Here is a 23,897-nt window from a genome sequence, read left to right as displayed (position 1 = left end):
TAAGATACTCAACCTTCCAGTGGATTGAAAGGCAAGAAGTTAGGTGTGTGAGAGTACTCAAACCCCATGTAAGAGTGCAGTGTGTGTTGGGTGCTCAGTCTAGCACCAAGGCATAATTGGATGAGTGAGCATTTCCATACTGTACTGAGATACTGTGTTTATGATAGGGTGAAAGGAGGAAAAAGGCTTCCGAAAGCCACTAATGCATTCATAAACTGGCAAAAGATTGTGTTTTCTGTCTGAAGTGTGAGCCTTGACATTTTTAGGGAAGTGAATTATGTGGGTGTGTGACTAAGCAACAGACGGATGTGTTATCCACCTATACTTGCTCTTCCAATTATCTCATAACACCACCATATATTGAACTTAATTTCCTACTGATGAATTGAAAAATACACCAAGGAGACTAGAGTTACATTCAGATGTTAATTTAATGTCCCTTTCGTATTGAATATTTTTTTCTCATTTCATAAAAATATAAGGTATACATACACTAGATAATAGCTCTGTGCTTTTACATATGGACAACTGCTGTTTGCGCAGTTCAACAGTGTTCATATATATGCCCCAGCAAACACTAGGTACATCAGTTTCACAGCAACACAAGTCAAATTCTACTGGCAAGGCTAGACCTCTACTGAATACAGCACTGTGGTGTCTAAGGATAATATGAGCACTACTGTAGAATTGCATAGGTTAGCCACACCTAAACCTGAAAAAGACTGAACTGTACAACAAGTAGATCGGAGAGGAAAATGAATAAAAACTAAATAAGAGTAGTTTTACTGATTCTCTCCAGACACTCTTCAAAAGCCACAGCCCAATTTCTACTTACTGAACAATATATGGTTTAGAGAGGGGTAAAACACATGTTTACTTCAAAGTTAAAAAACAAAGAAATTAACTTCAACTTAAAGTATGCGATACTAGCAGTAACACCTCAAATGGAAATGTATATTTTTGCTTTGTCTATTTTCCAAGTATGGAAACAAGACTTTTTGAAATTGAATAAATGCATTTTGTGGAGTTGAGAGTTCTTCGATGGGTTGCATTTCAGTTTAGTTTCTGAAACATTGTATCATCTAATTTGAATATTCCTCAGGTAAATCAAGTGTGGGTACAATGTAGTACATTATATCCACTGATTATGCTGGCTGGGAGGATGATGAAGACGTGTCAAGAGTAAGACACATTTAGGTTCCGTTTCCAACAAATGAGACTGCATTGTAACATGTAAGTAGGTAGGCGATATAGCTTAGCTTGTTTGATGCATTTAGGGGTTAACAGTAAAGAGGAGGAAAGGACAGAGATATCAGGAAGACCCTTCCGTCGTAAGCCCTGTTTTCAGAGGGAGGGGACTCTGTTGTTAAATAAACTACAGCTCAGAGGAAGAAAATCAAACCAGGAAAAACTATGGGAAAACCAAGGATGAAGGTTTAAGATAATACCCCAATAAGGCAAGTCACAAGCACAGAGCTGTTCTCAGAACACCACCAAATTAAGATCGCTAAAACCATGGGGCTAGTGGCTTCCCTATGCTGAAAATGTCTCCCACAAGACCAAGGATAGACAAAAATACTTTGGACAAATAGGAGGGACACAATATCTTTGCACTCTTAAATACAGCCCCATAAAGAATACACAGAAATAAACTTTATTTTAATTTACCTATAATATGTACTTATGAATTGTATATATTTCATATTGATACTCACTTCATACATTCATTCATTCTATAGCACTGTCACATTTATTCATATTATGATAGGTCTTTAAATATGAAGCACTTGAAAATGTATACTGATGAAAAATATAAACGCAACATGTAAAGTGTTGTTCCCATGTTTCATGAGCTGAAATAAAATATCCCCGAATTTTCAATGTGCACAAAAAGCGTTTTACTTTTAACTTTTGTACACAAATTTGTTTACATCCCTGTTCGTAAACCTTTTTCCTTTGCCAAGACAATTCATCCACCTGACAGGTGAGGCATATCAAGAAGCTCTATACCTGCAGAGTATTTCTGTCTGGAATAAAGCCCTTTTGTGGGGGAAAACTCATTCTGATTGGCTGGGCCTGGCTCCCCAGTGGGTGCGCCCCTGCCCAGTCATGTGAATTCCATAGATTAGGGCCTAATTAATTAATTTAAATGTACCGATTTCCTTATATGAACTGTAAATCGTTGAAATTGTTGCGTTTATATTCTTGTTCAGTATACTTGAACTACTTCTTTACAATGGGAGAATGAGGAAATAGTGGTTTTATATACATATGACTTGGTAATGGCCATTTGTCCAGATCATTACACTATATAGGACAAGCAACATCAAGGTGTACAGTGGGGAGAACAAGTATTTGATACACTGACAATTTTGCAGGTTTTCCTACTTACAAAGCATGTAGAGGTCTGTAATTTTTTATCATAGGTACACTTCAACTGTGAGAGAAGGAATCTAAAACAAAAATCCAGAAAATCACATTGTATGATTTTTAATTAATTAATTTGCATTTTATTGCATGACATAAGTATTTGATACATCAGAAAAGCAGAACTGAATATTTGGTACAGAAACCTTAGTTTGCAATTACAGAGATCATACGTTTCCTGTAGTTCTTGACCAGGTTTGCACACACTGCAGCAGGGATTTTGGCCCACTCCTCCATACAGACCTTCTCCAGATCCTTCAGGTTTCGGGGCTGTCGCTGGGCAATACGGACTTTCGGCTCCCTCCAAAGATTTTCTATTGGGTTCAGGTCTGGAGACTGGCTAGGCCACTCCAGGACCTTGAGATGCTTCTTACGGAGCCACTCCTTAGTTGCCCTGGCTGTGTGTTTCGGGTCGTTGTCATGCTGGAAGACCCAGCCACGACCCATCTTCAATGCTCTTACTGAGGGAAGGAGGTTGTTGGTCAAGATCTCGCGATACATGGCCCCATCCATCCTCCCTTCAATACGGTGCAGTCGTCCTGTCCCCTTTGCAGAAAAGCATCCCCAAAGAATGATGTTTCCACCTCCATGCTTCACGGTTGGGATGGTGTTCTTGGGGTTGTACTCATCCTTCTATTCCTCCAAACACGGCGAGTGGAGTTTAGAGCAAAAAGCTCTATTTTTGTCTCATCAGACCACATGACCTTCTCCCATTCCTCCTCTGGATCATCCAGATGGTCATTGGCAAACTTCAGACGGGCCTGGACATGCGCTGGCTTGAGCAGGGGGACCTTGCGTGCGCTGCAGGATTTTAATCCATGACGGCGTAGTGTGTTACTAATGGTTTTCTTTGAGACTGTGGTCCCAGCTCTCTTCAGGTCATTGACCAGGTCCTGCCGTGTAGTTCTGGGCTGATCCCTCACATTCCTCATGATCATTGATGCCCCACGAGGTGAGATCTTGCATGGAGCCCCAGACCGAGGGTGATTGACCGTCATCTTGAACTTCTTCCATTTTCTAATAATTGTGCCAACAGTTGTTGCCTTCTCACCAAGCTGCTTGGCTATTGTCCTGTAGCCCATCCCAGCCTTGTACAGGTCTACAATTTATCCCTGATGTCCTTACACAGCTCTCTGGTCTTGGCCATTGTGGAGAGGTTGGAGTCTGTTTGATTGAGTGTGTGGACAGGTGTCTTTTATACAGGTAACGAGTTCAAACAGGTGCAGTTAATACAGGTAATGAGTGGAGAACAGGAGGGCTTCTTAAAGAAAAACTAACAGGTCTGTGAGAGCCGGAATTCTTACTGGTTGGTAGGTGATCAAATACTTATGTCATGCAATAAAATGCAAATTATTTACTTAAAAATCATACAATGTGATTTTCTGGATTTTTGTTTTAGATTCCGTCTCTCACAGTTGAAGTGTACCTATGATAAAAATGACAGACCTCTACATGCTTTGTAAGTAGGAAAACCTGCAAAATCGGCAGTGTATCAAATACTTGTTCTCCCCACTGTATATATGTGTTTGTGTAGTATGGATGAGTAGATTGGAAAGAAGGGAGATGAATGATGAGGATGAAATGTGCAACAGAGACACATGGAACAAAAAGAGAAACTGTGATTGGCTGTAGGACCACACCAGCACAACACAAGCAGACAAAACCCAAGCTCAGCTGCACCTACTTCTCACCCTGCTGGCTCACTGGTAAAGATCAGCTGACCCTACTTCTCACTCTGCTGGCTCACTGGTAAAGATCAGCTGAACCTACTTGTCACTCTGCTGGCTCACTGGTAAAGATCAGCTGACCCTAGTTCTCACTCTGCTGGCTCACTGGTAAAGATCAGCTGACCCTACTTCTCACTCTGCTGGCTCACTGGTAAATATCAGCTGACCCTACTTCTCACTCTGCTGGCTCACTGGTAAAGATCAGCTGACCCTACTTGTCACTCTGCTGGCTCACTGGTAAAGATCAGCTGACCCTACTTCTCAATCTGCTGGCTCACTAGTAAAGATCAGCTGACCCTACTTCTCACTCTGCTGGCTCACTGGTAAAGATCAGCTGACTCTTCTGCTGGCTCACTGGTAAAGATCAGCTGACCCTACTTATCACTCTGCTGGCTCACTGGTAAAGATCAGCTGACCCTACTTCTCACTCTCCTGGCTCACTGGTAAAGATCAGCTGACCCTACTTCTCACTCTCCTGGCTCACTGGTAAAGATCAGCTGACCCTACTTGTCACTCTGCTGGCTCACTGGTAAAGATCAGCTGACCCCACTTCTCACTCTGCTGGCTCACTGGTAAATATCAGCTGACCCTACTTCTCACTCTGCTGGCTCACTGGTAAAGATCAGCTGACCCTACTTCTCACCCTGCTGGCTCACTGGTAAAGATCAGCTGACCCCACTTCTCACTCTGCTGGCTCACTGGTAAATATCAGCTGACCCTACTTCTCACTCTGCTGGCTCACTGGTAAAGATCAGCTGACCCTACTTCTCACTCTGCTGGCTCACTGGTAAAGATCAGCTGACCCCACTTCTCACTCTGCTGGCTCACTGGTAAAGATCAGCTGACCCTACTTCTCACTCTCCTGGCTCACTGGTAAAGATCAGCTGACCCTACTTCTCACTCTCCTGGCTCACTGGTAAAGATCAGCTGACCCTACTTCTCACCCTGCTGGCTCACCGGTAAAGATCAGCTGACCCTACTTCTCACCCTGCTGGCTCACCGGTAAAGATCAGCTGACCCTACTTGTCACTCTGCTGGCTCACTGGTAAAGATCAGCTGACCCTACTTGTCACTCTGCTGGCTCACTGGTAAAGATCAGCTGACCCTACTTCTCACTCTGCTGGCTCACTGGTAAAGATCAGCTGACCCTACTTCTCACTCTGCTGGCTCACTGGTAAATATCAGCTGACCCTACTTGTCACTCTGCTGGCTCACTGGTAAAGATCAGCTGACCCTACTTGTCACTCTGCTGGCTCACTGGTAAATATCAGCTGACCCTACTTCTCACTCTGCTGGCTCACTGGTAAAGATCAGCTGACTCTTCTGCTGGCTCACTGGTAAAGATCAGCTGACCCTACTTCTCACTCTGCTGGCTCACTGGTAAAGATCAGCTGACCCTACTTCTCACTCTGCTGGCTCACTGGTAAATATCAGCTGACCCTCACTAAACAACCACAATGAGATACACGACCATTGCACTGTTCAGCTGTATCCATGCTCAATATGGGACTCATTTCTCTCTCACATTCTGGGAAAAGTAGATCTGTTAACCTTGCCAATGGGCCGAGGACAGAAACCCAAATCAAACAGAATAGCCACGATAAAGCTATTATTGGAATACACATGCTCAATAACCGGTTAGCATGCAGACTCTCTGAGGTCATTAAAGATCCCATGGCACTTTTCGTAAGAGTAGGGGTGTTAACCCCCGGTGTCCTGGCTAAATTCCCAAATCTGGCCCTCAAACCATCACGGTCACTTAATAATCCCCAGTTTACAATTGGCTCATTCATCCCCCTCCTCTCCCCTGTAACTATTCCCCAGGTCGTTGCTGTAAATGAGAACGTGTTCTCAGTCAACTTACCTGGTATAATAACGGATAAATAAATAAAAATATTTTAAAAATTCTGCCCAAGAGAGAAATGTCTTGAGCACCCGTCTTAATGTACAGTATGACCAAGAAGACAAGGGCATTCAAATTAATTACACACATTTAGAATAATACCACGAATGAGTCAACCTTTCCAGATAATTCTTATACTTAGAGGTATAGTAAGAGGCAAAATGCACCAGCTCAATATGACCTTAAACTACAGGAAATGCACAGCACGGGAACAATAATCCCAGGGAATGTTCAGATTAAAAGATTGTAGCTCTTACATAAAGCACAGCCAAGATAAACATGGTTGTGCAGTCAAGGAGATGGTTGTTGTAGAAGACCAGACTATCAGAGGCAGTTTTGGGGTAGCTAGACACAGCCTGTAGATGTCCACCATAACAGGGCATGTTGCATAAGCGCTTTTGACCTCACAATGACAATGACATCTTCGACCATTTGCAACAGACAGCCAAACATTCCCAGGGGGCAGCGGTGAACCACAGCAGTATGAGAAAAGTTAAAAACACGGCAGGAACCTAAGGACTGACAGCTCATTGTCCTCATTGGTCTCATCTGTATGGCCCATGCAAGCAGCTCGTGATAGTTTAGTCAGCGTCTGCTTTCCTAAAGGCCTGCTTTGCTCTAATGACTAGACATGGTCATAGCTGCTACAGGAAGAGTGCATACAGATAGCTAGGAGAGATAGAAGTACTATACTGCTGTGTTACATGGTCAGACCTGGGACACATACGTTTGCATAAACCCTGATCAAACATTGTAAAACAGCAAAGCCAATGGAGTTATGCGCAAGACAGGCAGTATGTGCATAGCGTGGGGTTGAATCCGCAAGGCAGGACAAAGAGGAATGTTGACAGATGGATGACAGCGTGATAAAGACCACAGTGCAGCCAAGACAGAAGCAGACAGTCTGTCAGGACGGGGAGTTAATGCCATGTTGTTGCCAACATGGGAATGCCAACGGCCAGGATGAATGGTTTGAAACCAGCTTATCAAGAAAGCAAGAGATGGAGGCGGGGGCACAGAGGCACACCAGAGAAAGTATTCACTAGTCCACACTAAAGCTCCTCCATTTCACCTTGCAAGGTGCTACATAAGTGCCTCTGCTGCCCCCTCCCCGACCCCTATATGTTACGACTGCAAGCTGCCCCTTCGACCTCTCTCTCCCACCCCCTAGAGGTCGATGAGCTGATCCACCAGCAGAAGGGAGCGGGCCAAGTTGGGGATGCTGGACTCTGAAGTGCCACTGTTGCTGCGCGAGTGACCACCTGAAACGTGCCAGAAAGAGAGAGAGAGACAGAGAGAGAGAGAGGAGGACATGGACGGAACAAGGAAGAGAGAAGTGGGAGAAAGGGGAATCAGCGGGAGAGAGTCATATTTAGAGAGTATTTGAGAGAGAATAGGAGAAAGGACAGTTAATAGCAAAGCATTGAGAGTTGGTGAAAGAGAATAGGACAGGAGAGAGGGCGGGATGACAGGAGCATAAAGGAGTGAATGAGGAAGACGGGTAGGAAGAGAAGAAAAGAGAAAGTAAGCCAAGATTATCTATATGCAGCCGCAGCATTTCAGGGAAAGAGTGCTGGGAGGAGGACATTTTGTATGTCGACCTAACCTCTAGAAAACACTACTCTTAAAAGATGCCTTAATGCTCTGCCTTTGGTGCTTGTTCTGACAGACTGTATAAAACAACTGCATAATGGTGCCTGCCTTTGATAGGAACTGCCAATTCTTATTGGCAAAGTTCAACCAGTGAAAAGTCAAAGAGAAACCCACTGATGTGAAATCATGCTAGGATGGAAGGGCTAGTTAATGTTACAGCACATCCAGCCATGGTTGCTCTCAGCAGGTGTAAGTGATGAACTAAGGTGTTAGCTAGGGTTTCTCAGTAATGGCTGTGCTCATTCGTGGTCCCCTGGCAGTTATGTGGGTTGAGGAAGGCAGCTCATACAGAACAGTACTTTGATCCTCTGTGTGGATCAATGAGACACATGGATCCAACCCTATCTACACACTGCTGGCCTGCCTTACATACCTTGGTTGTTGGAGTGTTTGGAGATGAGCACAGGGATGGGGTCAAACTCGTCCTCAGTGCCCTTCTCCCCAGCCTCGGGCGGCTGGAAGCCCAACATGAGGTAAGCAGAGTCTGCAGGTGGAGGAGAGGAGGTGAAGGGGTGATGGAGGGGGAGGTTAGCGCAGCCCAGAAGAGAGCGAGGGGGAGAAGGAGGGAAGAGTGCAGGGAGTACAGAGACAGACGCAGCCAGAGCAGTCACAGCATTAGTACTAAGCCATGCATCTGATGTGGCTTTTGTAAATGAGTCAAGGGTCTGCAGAAGGTCCCACAATGTTGTGGCAGCTGTATAGCGCTACAAAGAAAGGGCCCTTGATACAGGCTGCCAACATGTCTGTCTCAATATCTCATTCCCCAGTTGAAATTATATAGTTCATGTTGATATTAGTAATATGATAGTTAACTGGGTAGTTTAACATCATCCATTCAAAGGTTGCTTGGCTTTGAACATGTATATATTAGTAGTCTGACTGGGCGTTACAGCTGAGCGATATTGCAGGTCTGTGGTACTGTGATCAGAGGTCAGACTTGCTGTGAGGAGTTTCACCACAGGTATACAATATATGACAGCTGGAGAGAGGTCTTACCAGCAGATGTCTGGGCAGTGCCAAATGAGACTGGAGCTAGCTTGTCCAGACAGGAAGCAGAGCCAGGAGGGGCAGAGGAGCAGGAGGAGGGTGGTGCACAGACAGTTTGATCCCCAGGGGTGGAGGTGTGAGACAGCAGAGAGCAGCCCAGCAGAGAGTCCTCTCCAGCCAGAGGATCTGAGGGAGGGGAGGCCAGGGGTTACGATGGAGGGAGGAAGAAGGTAAGAAAATGAAAGACCATTAGCCTAAGCAGAGGAAAAAGCAGTAGGGCTAGTAAGCATGCTCACCCTTTTCCCCACAGAAAAAAGTTTAGACCAAAAGTGAATGAGCTTCATACTCTCAGATATACAGTACCAGTCAAAAGTTTGGACACACCTACTCATTCAAGGGTTTTTCTTTATTTGCACTATGGTCTACATTGTAGAATAATAGTGAAGACATCAAAACTACGAAATTGCCTTGACAGCTTTGCACACACTCTTAACCAGCTTCACCTGGAATGCTTTTCCAACCATCTTGAAGGAGTTCCCACATATGCTGAGCACTTGTTGGCTGCTTTTCCTTCACTCTGCGGTCCAACTCATCCCAAACCATCTCAATTGGGTTGAGGTCAGGTGATTGTGCAGGCCAGGTCATCTGATGCAGCACGCAATCACTCTCCTTCTTGGTCAAATAGCCCTTACACAGCCTGGAGGTGTGTTGGGTCATTGTCCTGTTGAAAAACAAATGATAGTCCCACTAAGTGCAAACCAGATGGGATGGCGTATTGCTGCAGAATGCTGTGGTAGCCATGCTGGTTAAGTGTGCCTTGAATTCTAAATAAAATCACTGACAGTGCCACTAGCAAAGCACCCCCACACCTCCTCCTCCATGCTTCACAGTGGGAACCGCACATGCGGAGATCATCCGTTCATCTACTCTGCGTTTCACAAAGACACGGCGGTCGGAATCAAAAATCTCAAATTTGGACTCATCAGACCAAAGGACAGATTTCCACCAATCTAATGTCCATTGCTTGTGTTTCTTGGTCCAAGCAAGTCTCTTCCTCTTATTGGTGTCCTTTTGTAGTGGTTTCTTTGCAGGAATTCGACCATGAAGGCCTGCTTCACGCAGTCTCCTCTGAACAGTTGATGTTGAGATGTGTCTGTTACTTGAACTCCGAAGCATTTATTTGGGCTGCTATCTGAGGTTCTGTTAACTCTAATGAACTTTTCTGCAGCAGAGGTAACTCTGGGTCTTTCTTTCCTGTGGCGGTCCTCATGAGAGACAGTTTATTCATAGCGCTTGATGGTTTTTGCGACTGCACTTCAATTAACTTTAAAAGTTCTTGACATTTTCCAGATTGACTGACCACGTCTTAAAGTAATGATGGACTGTAATTTCTCCTTGCTTATTTGAGCTGTTCTTGTCATAATATGGATTTGATCTGTTACCAAATACTGCTATCTTCTGTATACCACCCCTACCTTGTCACAACACAATTGATTGGCTCAAACACATTAAGGAATGAAATTCCACAAATTAACTTTTTACAAGGCACACCTGTTAATTGAAATTCATTCCAGGTGACTACCTCATGAAGCTGGTTGAGAGAATGCCAAGAGTGTGCAAAGCTGTTCTCACCGCAAAGGGTGGCTACTTCGAAGAATCTCAAATCTCAAATATATTTTGATATGTTTAACACTTTTTTGGTTACTACATGATTCCATGTGTTATTTCATAGATTTGATTCCTTCACTATTATTCTACAATGTAAAATCAAGACAGACCCTGGAATGAGTAGGTGTCCAAACTTTTGAGTGGTACTGTATGTCCACCCTCAAAGTAGATATCCCCTGATCAAACCCCAGACTATTAGTGGTACTTTGCTGTATGTAGGAGTTGGACCAATGACAGGACCATTGTCTATTGGTGCCCTCTAGAGGAGCAGATTGACACTACAACCAAAAGGTGGGAGAGGAGGGAAAAACTGCCTACTGCGTGATGTTGAGAGGTCAACCTCAGGGGCAGCAGACACGCTCTATTGCTCAGCAGTAGCGGCCTTGTCCCCAGATCCAGCCTACATTCACTGGGGAATGTCAGTCATGACACAAATATTCACACTGTGCTCAAGTTTATCTGGAGCAGAATCAGCAATTCTAATTAACAGTGCACTGCAAATGTTTTCCTGTTCGCCCTCAAGAGTACGTCATGGCAACGGATCATTGCAATAAACCTAGACACTCACTGTCGCAACCGTTCCAGACAGTTTAGTGGACAGCATTGAAGAAATGGCGACAGGGAATATTAATTTGGTGCAGGCAAACGTGTCAGCTATCCTTGGCAGGGTATGTTTGCGCAGGTTAATGATAAATTACCTGGTCCTTTCAACATCAGGCAATAGTTAACACAAAGGAAACCGCAACAGAGCCCCTGAACTAAGAGTCATATCCCTGTATGATGTTGGTGCCAGAAAAAAACCATTCAATCTTAGTGTTATCCCAATAACGCGTTACCTTGTGGCACCACACAGAGCACACGTTATATGAATTAATGCAAGCCAAGGGATAATGTAATAACATTGCCTATATTATTTAAGGCTGACACAAAGGAGTGGTAAGAACAGTAAGGTACAGTACAGGGCACTAACCTGGCAGGCTGGCTGAGACTGTATCCAGGCCCGGGATGAGAGAGTCCACACACATCTCAGCCTTCACTGCTGATGAAAGAGGAGGAGACACGGTCAGATAAGGAAGTGAATGAGAAGAGAGAGGAGAAACCAAAGAGCTCCAGCTCCAGAGAATAAAGGTAGATGAGACGGACTTCAGTTCATAAACAACCTGAAACATCTCTCATGTGTGGAGAGGATACAGGAAGGGGAGAGGAAGGCATGCAGACAGGCAGAAGAGCCTGTTACCATTGCTGTTGCCCTCTGCAGAGCTGCTGAAGGGGTCAGCCAGGGGTAAAAGGTCAGGGAGCAGCAGAGATGTCTCAGGGGACTTCAGTCCCTCAATCAGCTTCTCTGTGAGAGGGACAGGGGGACGAGGAGAGGACAGGGAGGAAGGCATTGAAAGAGAGAAAAGAGAATGTGCATAAGAAAAGTATGAGCAGGGAGAGAAATAGGGAGACGATGATGTAGGACTGAGGACAAGGGAAGATGCAGTGCACACGGAAAGAATTCAGACCCCTTGACTTATTCCACATTTTGTTACGTTAGCCTTATTCTAAAATGGATTGAATATGTTTTTCCTCATCAATCTACACACAATATCCCATAATGAAAAAGCAAAAACTGTTTGACATTATTGAACATTTATTAAAAAATTAAACTGAAATATCACATTTACATAAGTGTTCAGACCCTTTACTCAGTACTTTGTTGAAGCACCTTTGGCTGTGATTACAGCTGCGAGTCTTCTTGGGTATGACGCTACAAGCTTGGCACACCTGTATTTGTGGAGCTTCTCCCATTCTTCTCTGCAGATCCTCCCAAGCTCTGTCAGGTTGGATGGGGAGCATCGCTGCACAGCTATTTTCAGGTCTCTAAAGAGATGTGCGTTGCCTTGGCTGTGTGCTTAAGGTTATTGTCCTGTTGGAAGGTGAACCTTCGCCCCAGTCTGAGGTCCTGAGCGCTCTGGAGCATGTTTTCATCAAGGATCTCTCTGTACATTGCTCCATTCATCTTTCCCTCGATCCTGACTAGTCTCTCAGTCCCTGCCGCCCGAAAACATCCCCACACTATGATGCTGCCACCACCATGGTTCAAAGTAGGCAAACTCCAAGTGGGCCCCCATGTGGCGCAGTGGTCTACGGCACTGCATCTCAGTGCTAGAGGCGCTACTACAGACCCTGGTTCGATTCCAGGCTGTATCAAAACTCACCATGGTTGGGAGTCCCATAGGGAGGTGCACAATTGGCCCAGCATCGTATGGATTTGGCTGGGGTAGGCCGTCATTGTCAATAAGAATTTGTTCTTAACTGACTTGCCTAGTTAAAAAAATAAGAAAGTATTTAACCCTTATTTAAGTAGGCTGTCATGTCCCTTTTACTGAGGAGTGGCTTCCATCTGGCCAATTTACCATAAAGGCCTGATTGGTGGAGTGCTGCAGAAATGGTTGTCCTTCTGGAAGGTTCTCCCATCTCCACAGAGGAAATCTGGAGCTTTGTCAGAGTGACCATCGGGTTCTTGGTCACCTCCCTGATCAAGGCCCTTCTCCGATTGCTCAGTTTGGCCAGATCTAGGAAGAGTCTTGGTGGCTCCAAATTTCTTCCAATTAAGAATGATGGAGGCCACTGTGTTCTTGGGGTCCTTCAATGCTGCAGAAATGTTTTGGTACCCTTCCCCAGATCTGTGCCTCGACATAATCCTGCCTCAGAGCTCTATGGACAATTCCTTCAACCTCATGGCTTGGTTTTTGCTCTGACATGTCCTGTCAACTGTGGGACCTTATATATATATTCCAAATCATGTCCAATCAATTGAATTTACCACAGGTGGACTCCAATCAAGTTGTAGAAATATCTCAAGGACGATCAATGGAAACAGGATGCACCTACGCTCAATTTTGAGTCTCATAGCAAAGGGTCTGAATACTTACGTAAATTAGGCCTGTTTATTTTTTTAAATAAATTAGCACAATTTTCTAAAAACCTGTTTTCACTTTGTCATTATGGGGTATTGTGTGTAGATTGATGAATTTTTTTATCAATTGTGAAGTCACTCTATTGGCCGGGTATTTTGCCATGAGGAATGATATGAAGACACCGGTCTTTTCCTTTACTCTTCAGCAGAGGCACATTCGAAGGTTAGGAAAAACTAAAATCACTCCTAGTGTGATGACAGAGTGCACAGACCATGCTTGATAAAAGGACATATTAATTTCAGGCGGGTAATACCATTCATGTCAAACAAGTAGTGGAGAAAAACAGCATGCCTTCAAAAGGACTGCTAGCCTTAAACCACCAACACATCATTCCATCCCACCAACCAACGACGTGGAGACGAATACAAACACAGCAGCTAGTCAGTATTTCATCTTTATTGGCTCATTAGTTGATGGACTAAAGAGCAAAATTTCAGCCTCACTCAACAAAAAAGGTTAGCTACCATAGCACCATTCCACAGACTAGGCCTACATCACTGACTGTCTTTACACGTCTCTTCTCCACTTTCATCACTGAAAAAGTGTTGGATCAGTCAGCACTGTTAGACACCTGACTGACAGCATCCGTGTTAAGTAACTTTGCTGGGTGTCCCAGGGCCGTGCCACAGACAAATCAGGAGGACTGCCTTCAGGATGTGCCTCTCCAGCAGGTTAGTGCATCCAAACAGACTGAGTGCAAACCAGGTGCATGCATGTGAGTAAGTATCTTCTGGGTCAAAACCTAAACTCCATACATACTTACAGGTGACTGGCTGCTATGGAGAGACAGGGGGGCAGAGGACCTGGGGTAGGGGGCTCAGAATATGACACAGCACAGCTGCCCATTTGCCCCCTTCACTAAGGGAGAGAGGTCATAGGTCGCAGGTCAATGATAACAAACTGCTATGACACAAAGTCTGAACTCCAGAGCCTTATTTATGCTGAACAAAAATATAAACACAACATGTAAAGTGTTGGTCCCATGTTTCATGAGCTGAAATTAAATATCACAGAAATGTTTCATACACACAAAAAGCTAATTTCTCTCCAATGTTGTGCACAAATGTGTTTACATCCCTGTTAGTGAGTATTTTTCCTTCGCCAAGATAATCCATCCACCTGACAGGTGTGGCATATCAAGAAGCTGATTAAACATCATGATCATTACACAGGTGCACCTTGTGCTGGGGACAATAAAAGGCCACTCAAAAATGTGCAGTTGTCACACAGCACAATGCCACAACTGACTGCAGGAATGTCCACCAGAGCTGTTGCATGTTCATTTCTCTACCATAAAGCCGCCTCCAATGTTGTTTTAGGGAATTTAGCAGTACCTCCAACCGGACTCAAAACCACAGACCACGTATAATTACGCCAGCCGAGGATCTCCACATCCAGCTTCTTCCCCTGCGGGATCGACTGAAACCAGCCACAGGCTGACCACCTGTTACGCGAGTGCAGCATCAAAAGGACCTTGTGGCTGCAAGGAGCCAAGGTAAGTTGCTAGCTACCATTAAACCTATCTTATAAAAAACAATACATTTTCACATAATCACTAGTTAACTACAACTGTGGGTTTGCACAACTGAAGATTTTCTGCACAAACTGCCAGAAACGGGTCTCAGGGAAGCTAATCTGCATGCTTGTCTTCCTCACCAGGATCTTGACCTGACTGCAGATCGATGTCGTAACCTTCAAATGGCCACTGTCACACTGGAGAAGTGTGCTTTTCACAGATTAATCCCGGTTTCAACTGTACCGGGCAGATGGTGGCGGGGTTATGGTATGGGCAGGCGTAAGCTACGTACAACAAACACAATTGCATTTTATCGATGGCAATTTGAATACACAGAGATACCATTCCATTTATCCGCCACCATCACCTCATGTTTCAGCATGATAATGCATGGCCCCATGTCGCATCGTACACAATTCCTGGAAGCTGAAAAAGTCCCAGTTCTTCCATGGTCTGCATACTCACTAGACATGTCAACCATTGAGCATGTTTGGGATGCTCTGGATCGACGTGTACAGCAGCATGTTCCAGTTCCCGCCAATATCTATGAACTTCGCACAGCCATTGAAGAGGAGTGGGACAACATTCCACAGGCCACAATCAACAGCCTGATCAGGTCTATGCGAAGGAGATGTGTTGTGCTGCATGAGGCAAATAGTGTGCACTCTAGAGGTCGACCGATTAAATCGGCATGGCCGATTAATTAGGGACGATTTCAAGTTTTCATAACAATCGGTAATCGGCCTCTTTGGACGCCGATTGTGGCCGATTACATTGCAATCTGCTTGGCAGGCTGACCACCTGTGACGCGAGTGCAGCATCAAAAGGACCTTGTGGCTGCAAGGAGCCAAGGTAAGTTGCTAGCTACCATTAAACATATCTTATAAAAAACAATCAATCAATCTTCACATAATCACTAGTTAACTACACATGGTTGATGATATTACTAGGTTAACTAGCTTGTGCCTGTTAATTTATCATTGAATCACAGCCCACTTCAACTTCACCAAACGGGTGATGATTTAACAAAAGCGCATTCGGGGAAAAAGCACAATCGTTGCACCAATGTACCTAACCATAAACATCAATGCCTTTCTTAAAATCAATACACGAGTATATATTTTTTTAAACCTGCATATGAAGTTAAGTCATTCATGTAAGCAGGCAATATTAACTAGGGACTTTGTGTCACTTCTCTTGCGTTCAGTGCAAGCAGAGTCAGGGTATATGCAGCAGTTTGGGCCGCCTGGCTCGTTGTGATGGTCTTCGTATGTGAAGACCATTTCTTCCTAACAAAGACCGTAATTAATTAGCCAGAATTTTACACAATTAAGACATAACATTGAAGGTTGTGCAATGTAACAGCAATATCTAGACTTAGGGTTGCGGAACAGTTCCGTATTTCACTGAAAGAATAAACGTTTTGTTTTCAAAATGATAGTTTCTGGATTTGACCATATTAATTACCAAATGCTCGTATTTTTGTGTGTTTATTATATTACAATTAAGTATATGATTTGATATTTGATAGAGCAGTCTGAGCGGTGGTAGGCAGCAGCAGGCTCGTAAGCATTCATTCAAACAGCACTTTTCTGCATTTGTCAGCAGCTCTTCGCTGTGCTTCAAGCACAACGCTGTTTATGACTTCAAGCCTATCAACTCCCGAGATTAGGCTGGCAATACTAAAGTGCCTATAAGAACATCCATTAGTCAAAGGTATATGAAATACAAATGGTATAGAGAGAAATAGTCCTATAAATCCTATAATAACTACAACCTAAAACTTATTAACTGGGAATATTGAAGACGTTAGCATTTTTAAATGGCACATATTGCACTTTTACTTTCTTCTCCAACACTGTGTTTTTGCCTTATTTAAACCAAATTGAACATGTTTCATTATTTATTTGAGACGAAGTTGATTTTATGTATTATATTAAGTTAAAATAAAAATGTTCATTGTTCATTCAGTATTGTTGTAATTGTCATTATTACATACATACATATATATATATATATAAATAAATAAATCGTCCGATTAATCGGTATCGGCTTTTTTTTGGTCCTCCAATAATCGGTATCGGTGTTGAAAAATCATAATCGTCGACCTCTAGATCACACCAGATACTGACTGGTTTTCTGACTAGGGCTGTGGCGGAAGGAAATTTCATCAGCCGGTGATCGTCAAGCAAATAACTGTCGGTCACACAGTAATTGGCCGTTTAGCATCTTCTGGCTTCCACACATGGCTTGTAGGCCATTTTAAAAAGTCAAAAAAATCCATGTAATACAGCCTACACCTTCACAATAAATCCATCATATATTTTAGACAGGTCTAAAAAACATGACAAAAACGGAGTCTATTTTAGAATAAAAGAACAGAATACCGAGTAGTCCTTATGTTAGGTCCTGATGTGGGTATGACTGTGTGCTACACTAGTTAATTTAGCAGACAATATTTGCTTATAATTCCGTGGCATGCATGCATATGTATTCACCCCTTTGCTATGAAGCCCCTAAATAAGATCTGATGCAAAACCAATTACCTTTCGAAGTCACACCATTAGTTAAATAAAGTCCACCTGTATGCAATCTAAGTGTCACATGATCTCAGTATATATACACCTGTTCTGCAAGACCACTAAGCAAGGGGCACCACCAAGCAAGCGACACTATGAAGACCAAGAAGTTCTCCAAACAGGTCAGGGACAAAGTTGTGGAGAAATACAGATCAGGGTTGGGTTATAAAAAAATATCAGAAACTTAACATCCCACAGAGCACCATTAAATCCATTATTAAAAAATGGAAAGAATATGGCACCACAACAAACCTGCCAAGAGGGCCTCCCACCAAAACTCACAGACCAGGCAAGGAGGGCATTAATCAGAGATGCAACAAAGAGACCAAAGATAACCCTGAAGGAGCTGCAAAGCTCCACAGCGGAGATTGGAGTATCTATCCATAGGACCACTTTAAGCTGTACACTCCACAGAGCTGGGCTTTACGGAAGAGTGGCAAGAAAAAAATAAGCAAACATGTTTGGTGTTCACCTGTGGGAGATCCCCAAACATATGGAAGAAGGTACTCTGGTCAGATGAGACTACAATTGAGCTATTTGGCCATCAAGGTTAACGCTATGTATGGCACAAACCCAACACCTCTCATCACCCCGGAACACCATCCACACAGTGAAGCATGGTGATGGCAGCATCATGCTGTGGGGATGTTTTTCTTTGGCAGGGACTGGAAAACTGGTCAGAATTTAAGAAATGATGGATGGCGCTAAATACAGGGAAATTCTTGAGGGAAACCTGTTTCAGTCTTCCAGAGATTTGAGACTGGGACGGAGGTTCACCATCCAGCAGGACAATGACCCTAAGCATACTGCTAAAGCAACACTAGAGTGGTTTAAGGGGAAATGCCTAGTCAAAGCCCAGACCTCAATCCATTTGAGAATTTGTGGTATGACTTAAAGATTGCTGTACACAAGCGGAACCCATCCAACTTGAAGGAGCTGGAGCAGTTTTGCCTTGAAGAATGGACAAAAATCCCAGTGGCTAGAGGTGCCAAGCTTATAGAGACATAACCCAAGAGACGTGCAGCTGTAATTGCTTCAAAAGGTGGCTCTACAAAGTATTGACTTTGGGGGGGGGGTGAATAGTTATGCAAGCTCAAGTTCTGTTTATTTGTCGTATTTCTCGTTTGTTTCACAATAAAAAAAATGTGTATCTTCAAAGTGGTAGGCATGTTGTGTAAATCAAATGATACACCCCCCCCCCCCCCCCCAAAATCCATTTTAATTCCAGGTTGTAAGGCAACAAAATAGGAAAAATGCCAAGAGGGGTGAATACTTTCACAAGCCACTGTATAGGCCTATGGGCTGGGCTACATGAGGTATGCGACTATGATTGAAAAAGTCGCCAAAAAATGCATTGTTTCTTATGCTGGGCATCATTCACAAGTGATATAAAATTCACAAGTGATATGCTAATATTGTCACCCATCAGACGATTCTTGATTTAATCTTGTCTTTACATATACTAAATAATGTTTTGATTTAGAATGGACCATTATCATGCACCTGTATCGAAACGGGCAGCGGAAAAATACAGTTGAAGTCGGAAGTTTACATACACTTAGGTTGGCGTCATTAAAACTCGTTTTTCAACCACTCCACAAATTTCTTGTTAACAAACTATAGTTTTGGCAAGTCGGTTAGGACATCTACTTCGTGCATGACACAAGTCATTTTTCCAACAATTGTTTACAGACAGATTATTTCACTTATAATTCACTGTATCACAATTCCAGTGGGTCAGAAGTTTACATACACTAAGTTGACTGTGCCTTTAAACAGCATGGGAAATTCCAGAAAATTATGTCATGGCTTTAGAAGCTTCTGATAGGATGATTGACATAATTTGAGTCAATTGGAGGTGTACCTGTGGATATATTTCAAGGCCTACCTTCAAACTCAGTGAATCTCAAATCAAATTTTATTTGTCACATACACATGGTTAGCAGATGTTAATGCGAGTCTAGCGAAATGCTTGTGCTTCTAGTTCTGACTATGCAGTAATATCTAACAAGTAATCTAACCTAACAATTTCACAACAACTACCTTATACACACAAGTGTAAAGGAATGAATAAGAATATGTACATAAAAATATATGAATGAGCGATGGCCGAACGGCATAGGCAAGATGCAGTAGATGGTATAGAGTACAGTACATACATATGAGATGAATAATGTAGGGTATGTAAACATTATATGAAGTGGCATTGTTTAAAGTGGCTAGTGATACATTTATTACATCAATTTGTCATTATTAAAGTGGCTAGAGATGCGTCAGTATGTTGGCAGCAGCCACTCAATGTTAGTGATGGCTGTTTAACAGTCTGATGGCCTTGAGATAGAAGCTGTTTTTCAGTCTCTCGGTCCACGCTTTGATGCACATGTACTGACCTTGCCTTCTGGATGATAGTGGGGTGAACAGGCAGTGGCTCGGTTGGTTGTTGTCCTTGATGATCTTTTTGGCCTTCCTGTGACATCGGGTGGTGTAGGTGTCCTGGAGGGCAGGTAGTTTGCCCCCGGTGATGAGTTGTGCAGACCTCACTACCCTCTGGAGAGCCTTACGGTTGTGGGCGGAGCAGTTGCCGTACCAGGCGGTGATACAGCCCGACAGGATGCTCTCGATTGTGCATCTGTAGAAGTTTGTGAGTGCTTTTGGTGACAAGCCAAATTTCTTCAGCCTCCTGAGGTTGAAGAAGTGCTGCTGCGCCTTCTTCACAACGCTGTCTGTGTGGGTGAACCAATTCAGTTTGTCCGTGATGTGTACGCTGAGGAACTTAAAACTTACTACCCTCTCCACTACTGTCCCGTCGATGTGGATAGGGGGCTGCTCCCTCTGCTGTTTCCTGAAGTCCACGATCATCTCCTTTGTTTTGTTGACATTGAGTGTGAGGTTATTTTCCTGACACCACACTCCGAGGGCCCTCACCTCCTCCCTGTAGGCCGTCTCGTTGTTGTTGGTAATCAAGCCTACCACTGTAGTGTCGTCTGCAAACTTGATGATTGTGTTGGAGGCGTGCATGGCCATGCAGTCATGGGTGAACAGGGAGTACAGGAGAGGGTTGAGAACGCACCCTTGTGGGGCCCCAGTGTTGAGGATAAGCGGGGTGGAGATGTTGTTACCTACCCTCACCACCTGGGGGTGGCCCGTCAGGAAGTCCAGGACCCAGTTGCACAGGGCGGGGTCGAGACCCAGGGTCTTGATGACGAGTTTGGAGGGTACTATGGTGTTAAATGCTGAGCTGTAGTCGATGAACATAGGTACATAGGTATTCCTCTTGTCCAGATGGGTTAGGGCAGTGTGAATGCGATTGCGTCGTCTGTGGACCTATTGGGGCGATAAGCAAATTGGAGTGGGTCTAGGGTGTCAGGTAGGGTGGAAGTGATATGCTCCTTGACTAGTCTCTCAAAGCACTTCATGATGACGGAAGTGAGTGCTACGAGGCGATAGTCATTTAGCTCAGTTACCTTCGCTTTCTTGGGAACAGGAACAATGGTGGCCCTCTTGAAGCATGTGGGAATAGCAGACTGGGATAAGGTTTGATTGAATATGTCCGTAAACACACCAGCCAGCTGGTCTGCGCATGCTCTGAGGACGCGGCTGGGGATGCCGTCTGGGCTGGCAGCCTTGCGAGGGTTAACACGTTTAAATGTTTTACTCACGTTGGCTGCAGTGAAGGAGAGCCCACAGGTTTTGGTAGCGGGCCGTGTCAGTGGCACTGTGTTGTCCTCAAAGTGAGCAAAGAAGTTGTTTAGTTTGTCTGGGAGCAAGACATCCTGGTCCGCGACGGGGCTGGTTTTCCTTTTGTAGTCTGTGATTGACTGTAAACCCTGCCACATACCTCTCATGTCTGAGCCGTTGAATTGCGACTCTACTTTGTCTCTATACTGACGCTTAGCTTGTTTGATTGCCTTGCGGAGGGAATAGCTAGACTGTTTGTATTCGGTCATGTTTCCGTTCACCAGTTTTGCGCAAATGCTGCCATCAATCCACGGTTTCTGGTTGGGGAATGTTTTAATAGACGCTGTGGGTACAACATCACCAATGCACTTGCTAATAAACTCGCTCACCGAATCAGCGTATTCATCAATGTTATTGTCCGACGCTATGCGGAACATATCCCAGTCCACGTGATCGAAGCAATCTTGAAGTGTGGAATCCGATTGGTCTGACCAGCGTTGAAAACAGACCTGAGCATGGGCGCTTCCTGTTTTAGTTTCTGTCTTTAGGCTGGGAGCAACAAAATGGAGTAGTGGTCATATTTTCCAAAAGGAGGGCGGGGAATGGCTTTATATGCGTCGTGGAAGTTAGAATAACAATGATCCAGGGTTTTGCCAACCCGGGTGGCGCATTCGATATGCTGATAAAATTTAGGGAGCCTTGTTTTCAGATTAGCCTTGTTAAAATCCCCAGCTAGAATAAATGCAGCCTCAGGATGTGGTTTCCAGTTTACATAGAGTCAAATGAAGTTATTTCAGGGCCGTCGATGTGTCTGATTGGGGCGAGATATGCAGGACTGTGATTATGATCGAAGAGAATTATCTTGGTAGATAATGCGGTCGGCATTTGATTGTAAGGAATTCTAGGTCAGGTGAACAAAAGGACTTGAGTTCCTGTATGTTGTTATAATCACACCACGTCTCATTAATCATAAGGCATACACCCCCTTCTTCTTCTTACCAGAGAGATGTTTGTTTCTGTCGGCGCGATGCTTGAAGAAGCCGGGTGGCTGTACCGACTCTGATGACGTATCCCGAGTGAGCCATGTTTCCGTGAAACAAAGAACGTTACAATCTCTGATGTCTCTCTGGAAGGCAACCCTTGCTCGGATTTCGTCTACCTTGTTGTCAAGAGACTGGACATTGGCGAGTAGTATGCTTGGGAGCGGTGCGCGATGTGCCCGTCTACGGTGCCTGACCAGAAGACCGCTCCGTCTGCCCCCCGCCGTTGTTTTGGGTCGCCGGCTGGGATCCGATCCATTGTCTTGGGTGGTGGACCAATCAGAGGATCCGCTTCGGGAAAGTCGTATTCCTGGTCATAATGTTGGTGAGTTGACGTTGCTCTTATATCCAATAGTTCCTCCCGACTGTATATAATAAAACCTAATATTTCCTGGGGTACAAATTTAAGAAATACCACATAAAAAAAACAAAATACTGCATAGAAGCAAGGCGGCCATCTCTGTCGGCGCCGGAAGTAAACCAATCTTGGCTTGACATCATGGGAAAATCAAAAGAAAATCAGCAAAGATCTCAGAGAAAATATTGTCGACCTCCACAAGTCTGGTTCATCCTTGGGAGCAATTTACAAACGCCTGAAGGTACCGCGTTCATCTGTACAAACAATAGTACGCAAGTATAAACACCATGGGACCACGCAGCCATCATACCGCTCAGGAAGGAGACGCGTTCTGTCTCCTAGAGATGAACATACTGTGGTGCGAAAAGTGCAAATCAATCCCAGAACAACAGCAAAGGACCTTGTGAAGATGCTGGAGGAAACAGGTACAAAAGTATCTATATCAACAGTAAAACGAGTCCTATATCGACATAACCTGAAAGACCGCTCAGCAAGGAAGAAGCCACTGCTCCAAAACCAAGCCTATAGAAATGATGCACAAAATAGCTCATGGGCTCTGAAGTGTTTGATTAGATTTTCAAATACATTTTCATTGATGTCAGAGTGATTAGAGGGACACGAGTGCTGAGTACCAGGCAGTTGGCACGTTTAGTAGGCTACTAATGACCATCAGCAGCATCAGAGCTTGTAGAAGCCTAATTTCCGTGACTAAACGGTCATGTGGAATTTGACTGCCGTCATGACTCGCGACTGCCGGTGTGGCGGTAATACGCTCACCGCAACAGCCCTATCTGTGATCAACAGATGCATATCTGTATTCCCAGTCATGTGAAATCCATAGATTAGGGCCTGATGAATTTATTATATGAATTGTAACTCAGTAAAATCTTTGAAATTGTTGCATGTTGTGTTTATATTTTTGTTTGGTGTAGATGTATGGCTCTGGTGTACTGCTCTTCTGGTACCATATAACAGCAGCATGCACTGACCTGTGAGGAAACGTGGACTCTTTCCAATCGCCTTCTCACATTTAATATGAGAATTGAATAACTAGACTAGATAGTATGGCCATCCCTTCTGAAAGGGCTTTACATCTGGCCTGTGGCTATATGAACTCCTGTAGACACTGTGCAGTGCTTTCCCAACAGCAGGGGTGCAGTTCCTGTTGTGGGCTCTACCAGTGCTATGTGCCAGTAAATCCTCAGTGTTCTCACTCTGTTTGTGCCCTGTGTAGAAGACTGTGTATGTGGGGAGAGGACAGAGAAGATTAACCACACCCAGATTATGTAACAGCCGCAGGCAGCCTTTTAACCCCTCAGCTCAGTCCCCACTAACTGACAACACTGGCATCCACTGACTGTCATTGGAGCGATTATGTGGGCCTTACAGGGAATACAG

At 44.2% G+C, this 23,897-nt stretch overlaps 1 protein-coding gene across 13 annotated transcripts in view; it reads right to left on the bottom strand.

The window, feature by feature from the left end:
- LOC139545414 (AP2-associated protein kinase 1-like) overlaps window positions 1–23,897 on the bottom strand; it is a 56,803-nt gene that overhangs the window by 4,097 nt on the left and 28,809 nt on the right. For 4 of the 13 annotated variants that reach the window (XM_071353147.1, XM_071353151.1, XM_071353149.1 and 1 more), the window contains 4 exons: window positions 11,603–11,707; window positions 11,336–11,404; window positions 8,707–8,883; window positions 8,084–8,194 (listed from right to left, as the gene is read on the bottom strand). In XM_071353147.1, the coding sequence (XP_071209248.1) occupies window positions 8,084–8,194; window positions 8,707–8,883; window positions 11,336–11,404; window positions 11,603–11,707 (462 nt within the window). The remainder of the gene's footprint in view (window positions 1–8,083; window positions 8,195–8,706; window positions 8,884–11,335; window positions 11,405–11,602; window positions 11,708–23,897) is intronic. The other 9 variants (XM_071353152.1, XM_071353154.1, XM_071353148.1 and 6 more) reach the window with 8 other exon arrangements.

The sequence above is a fragment of the Salvelinus alpinus genome, chromosome 19 (assembly GCF_045679555.1).
Source record: "Salvelinus alpinus chromosome 19, SLU_Salpinus.1, whole genome shotgun sequence".
NCBI lineage: Eukaryota > Metazoa > Chordata > Actinopteri > Salmoniformes > Salmonidae > Salvelinus > Salvelinus alpinus.
This window is presented reverse-complemented; position numbering and strand designations above follow the sequence as displayed.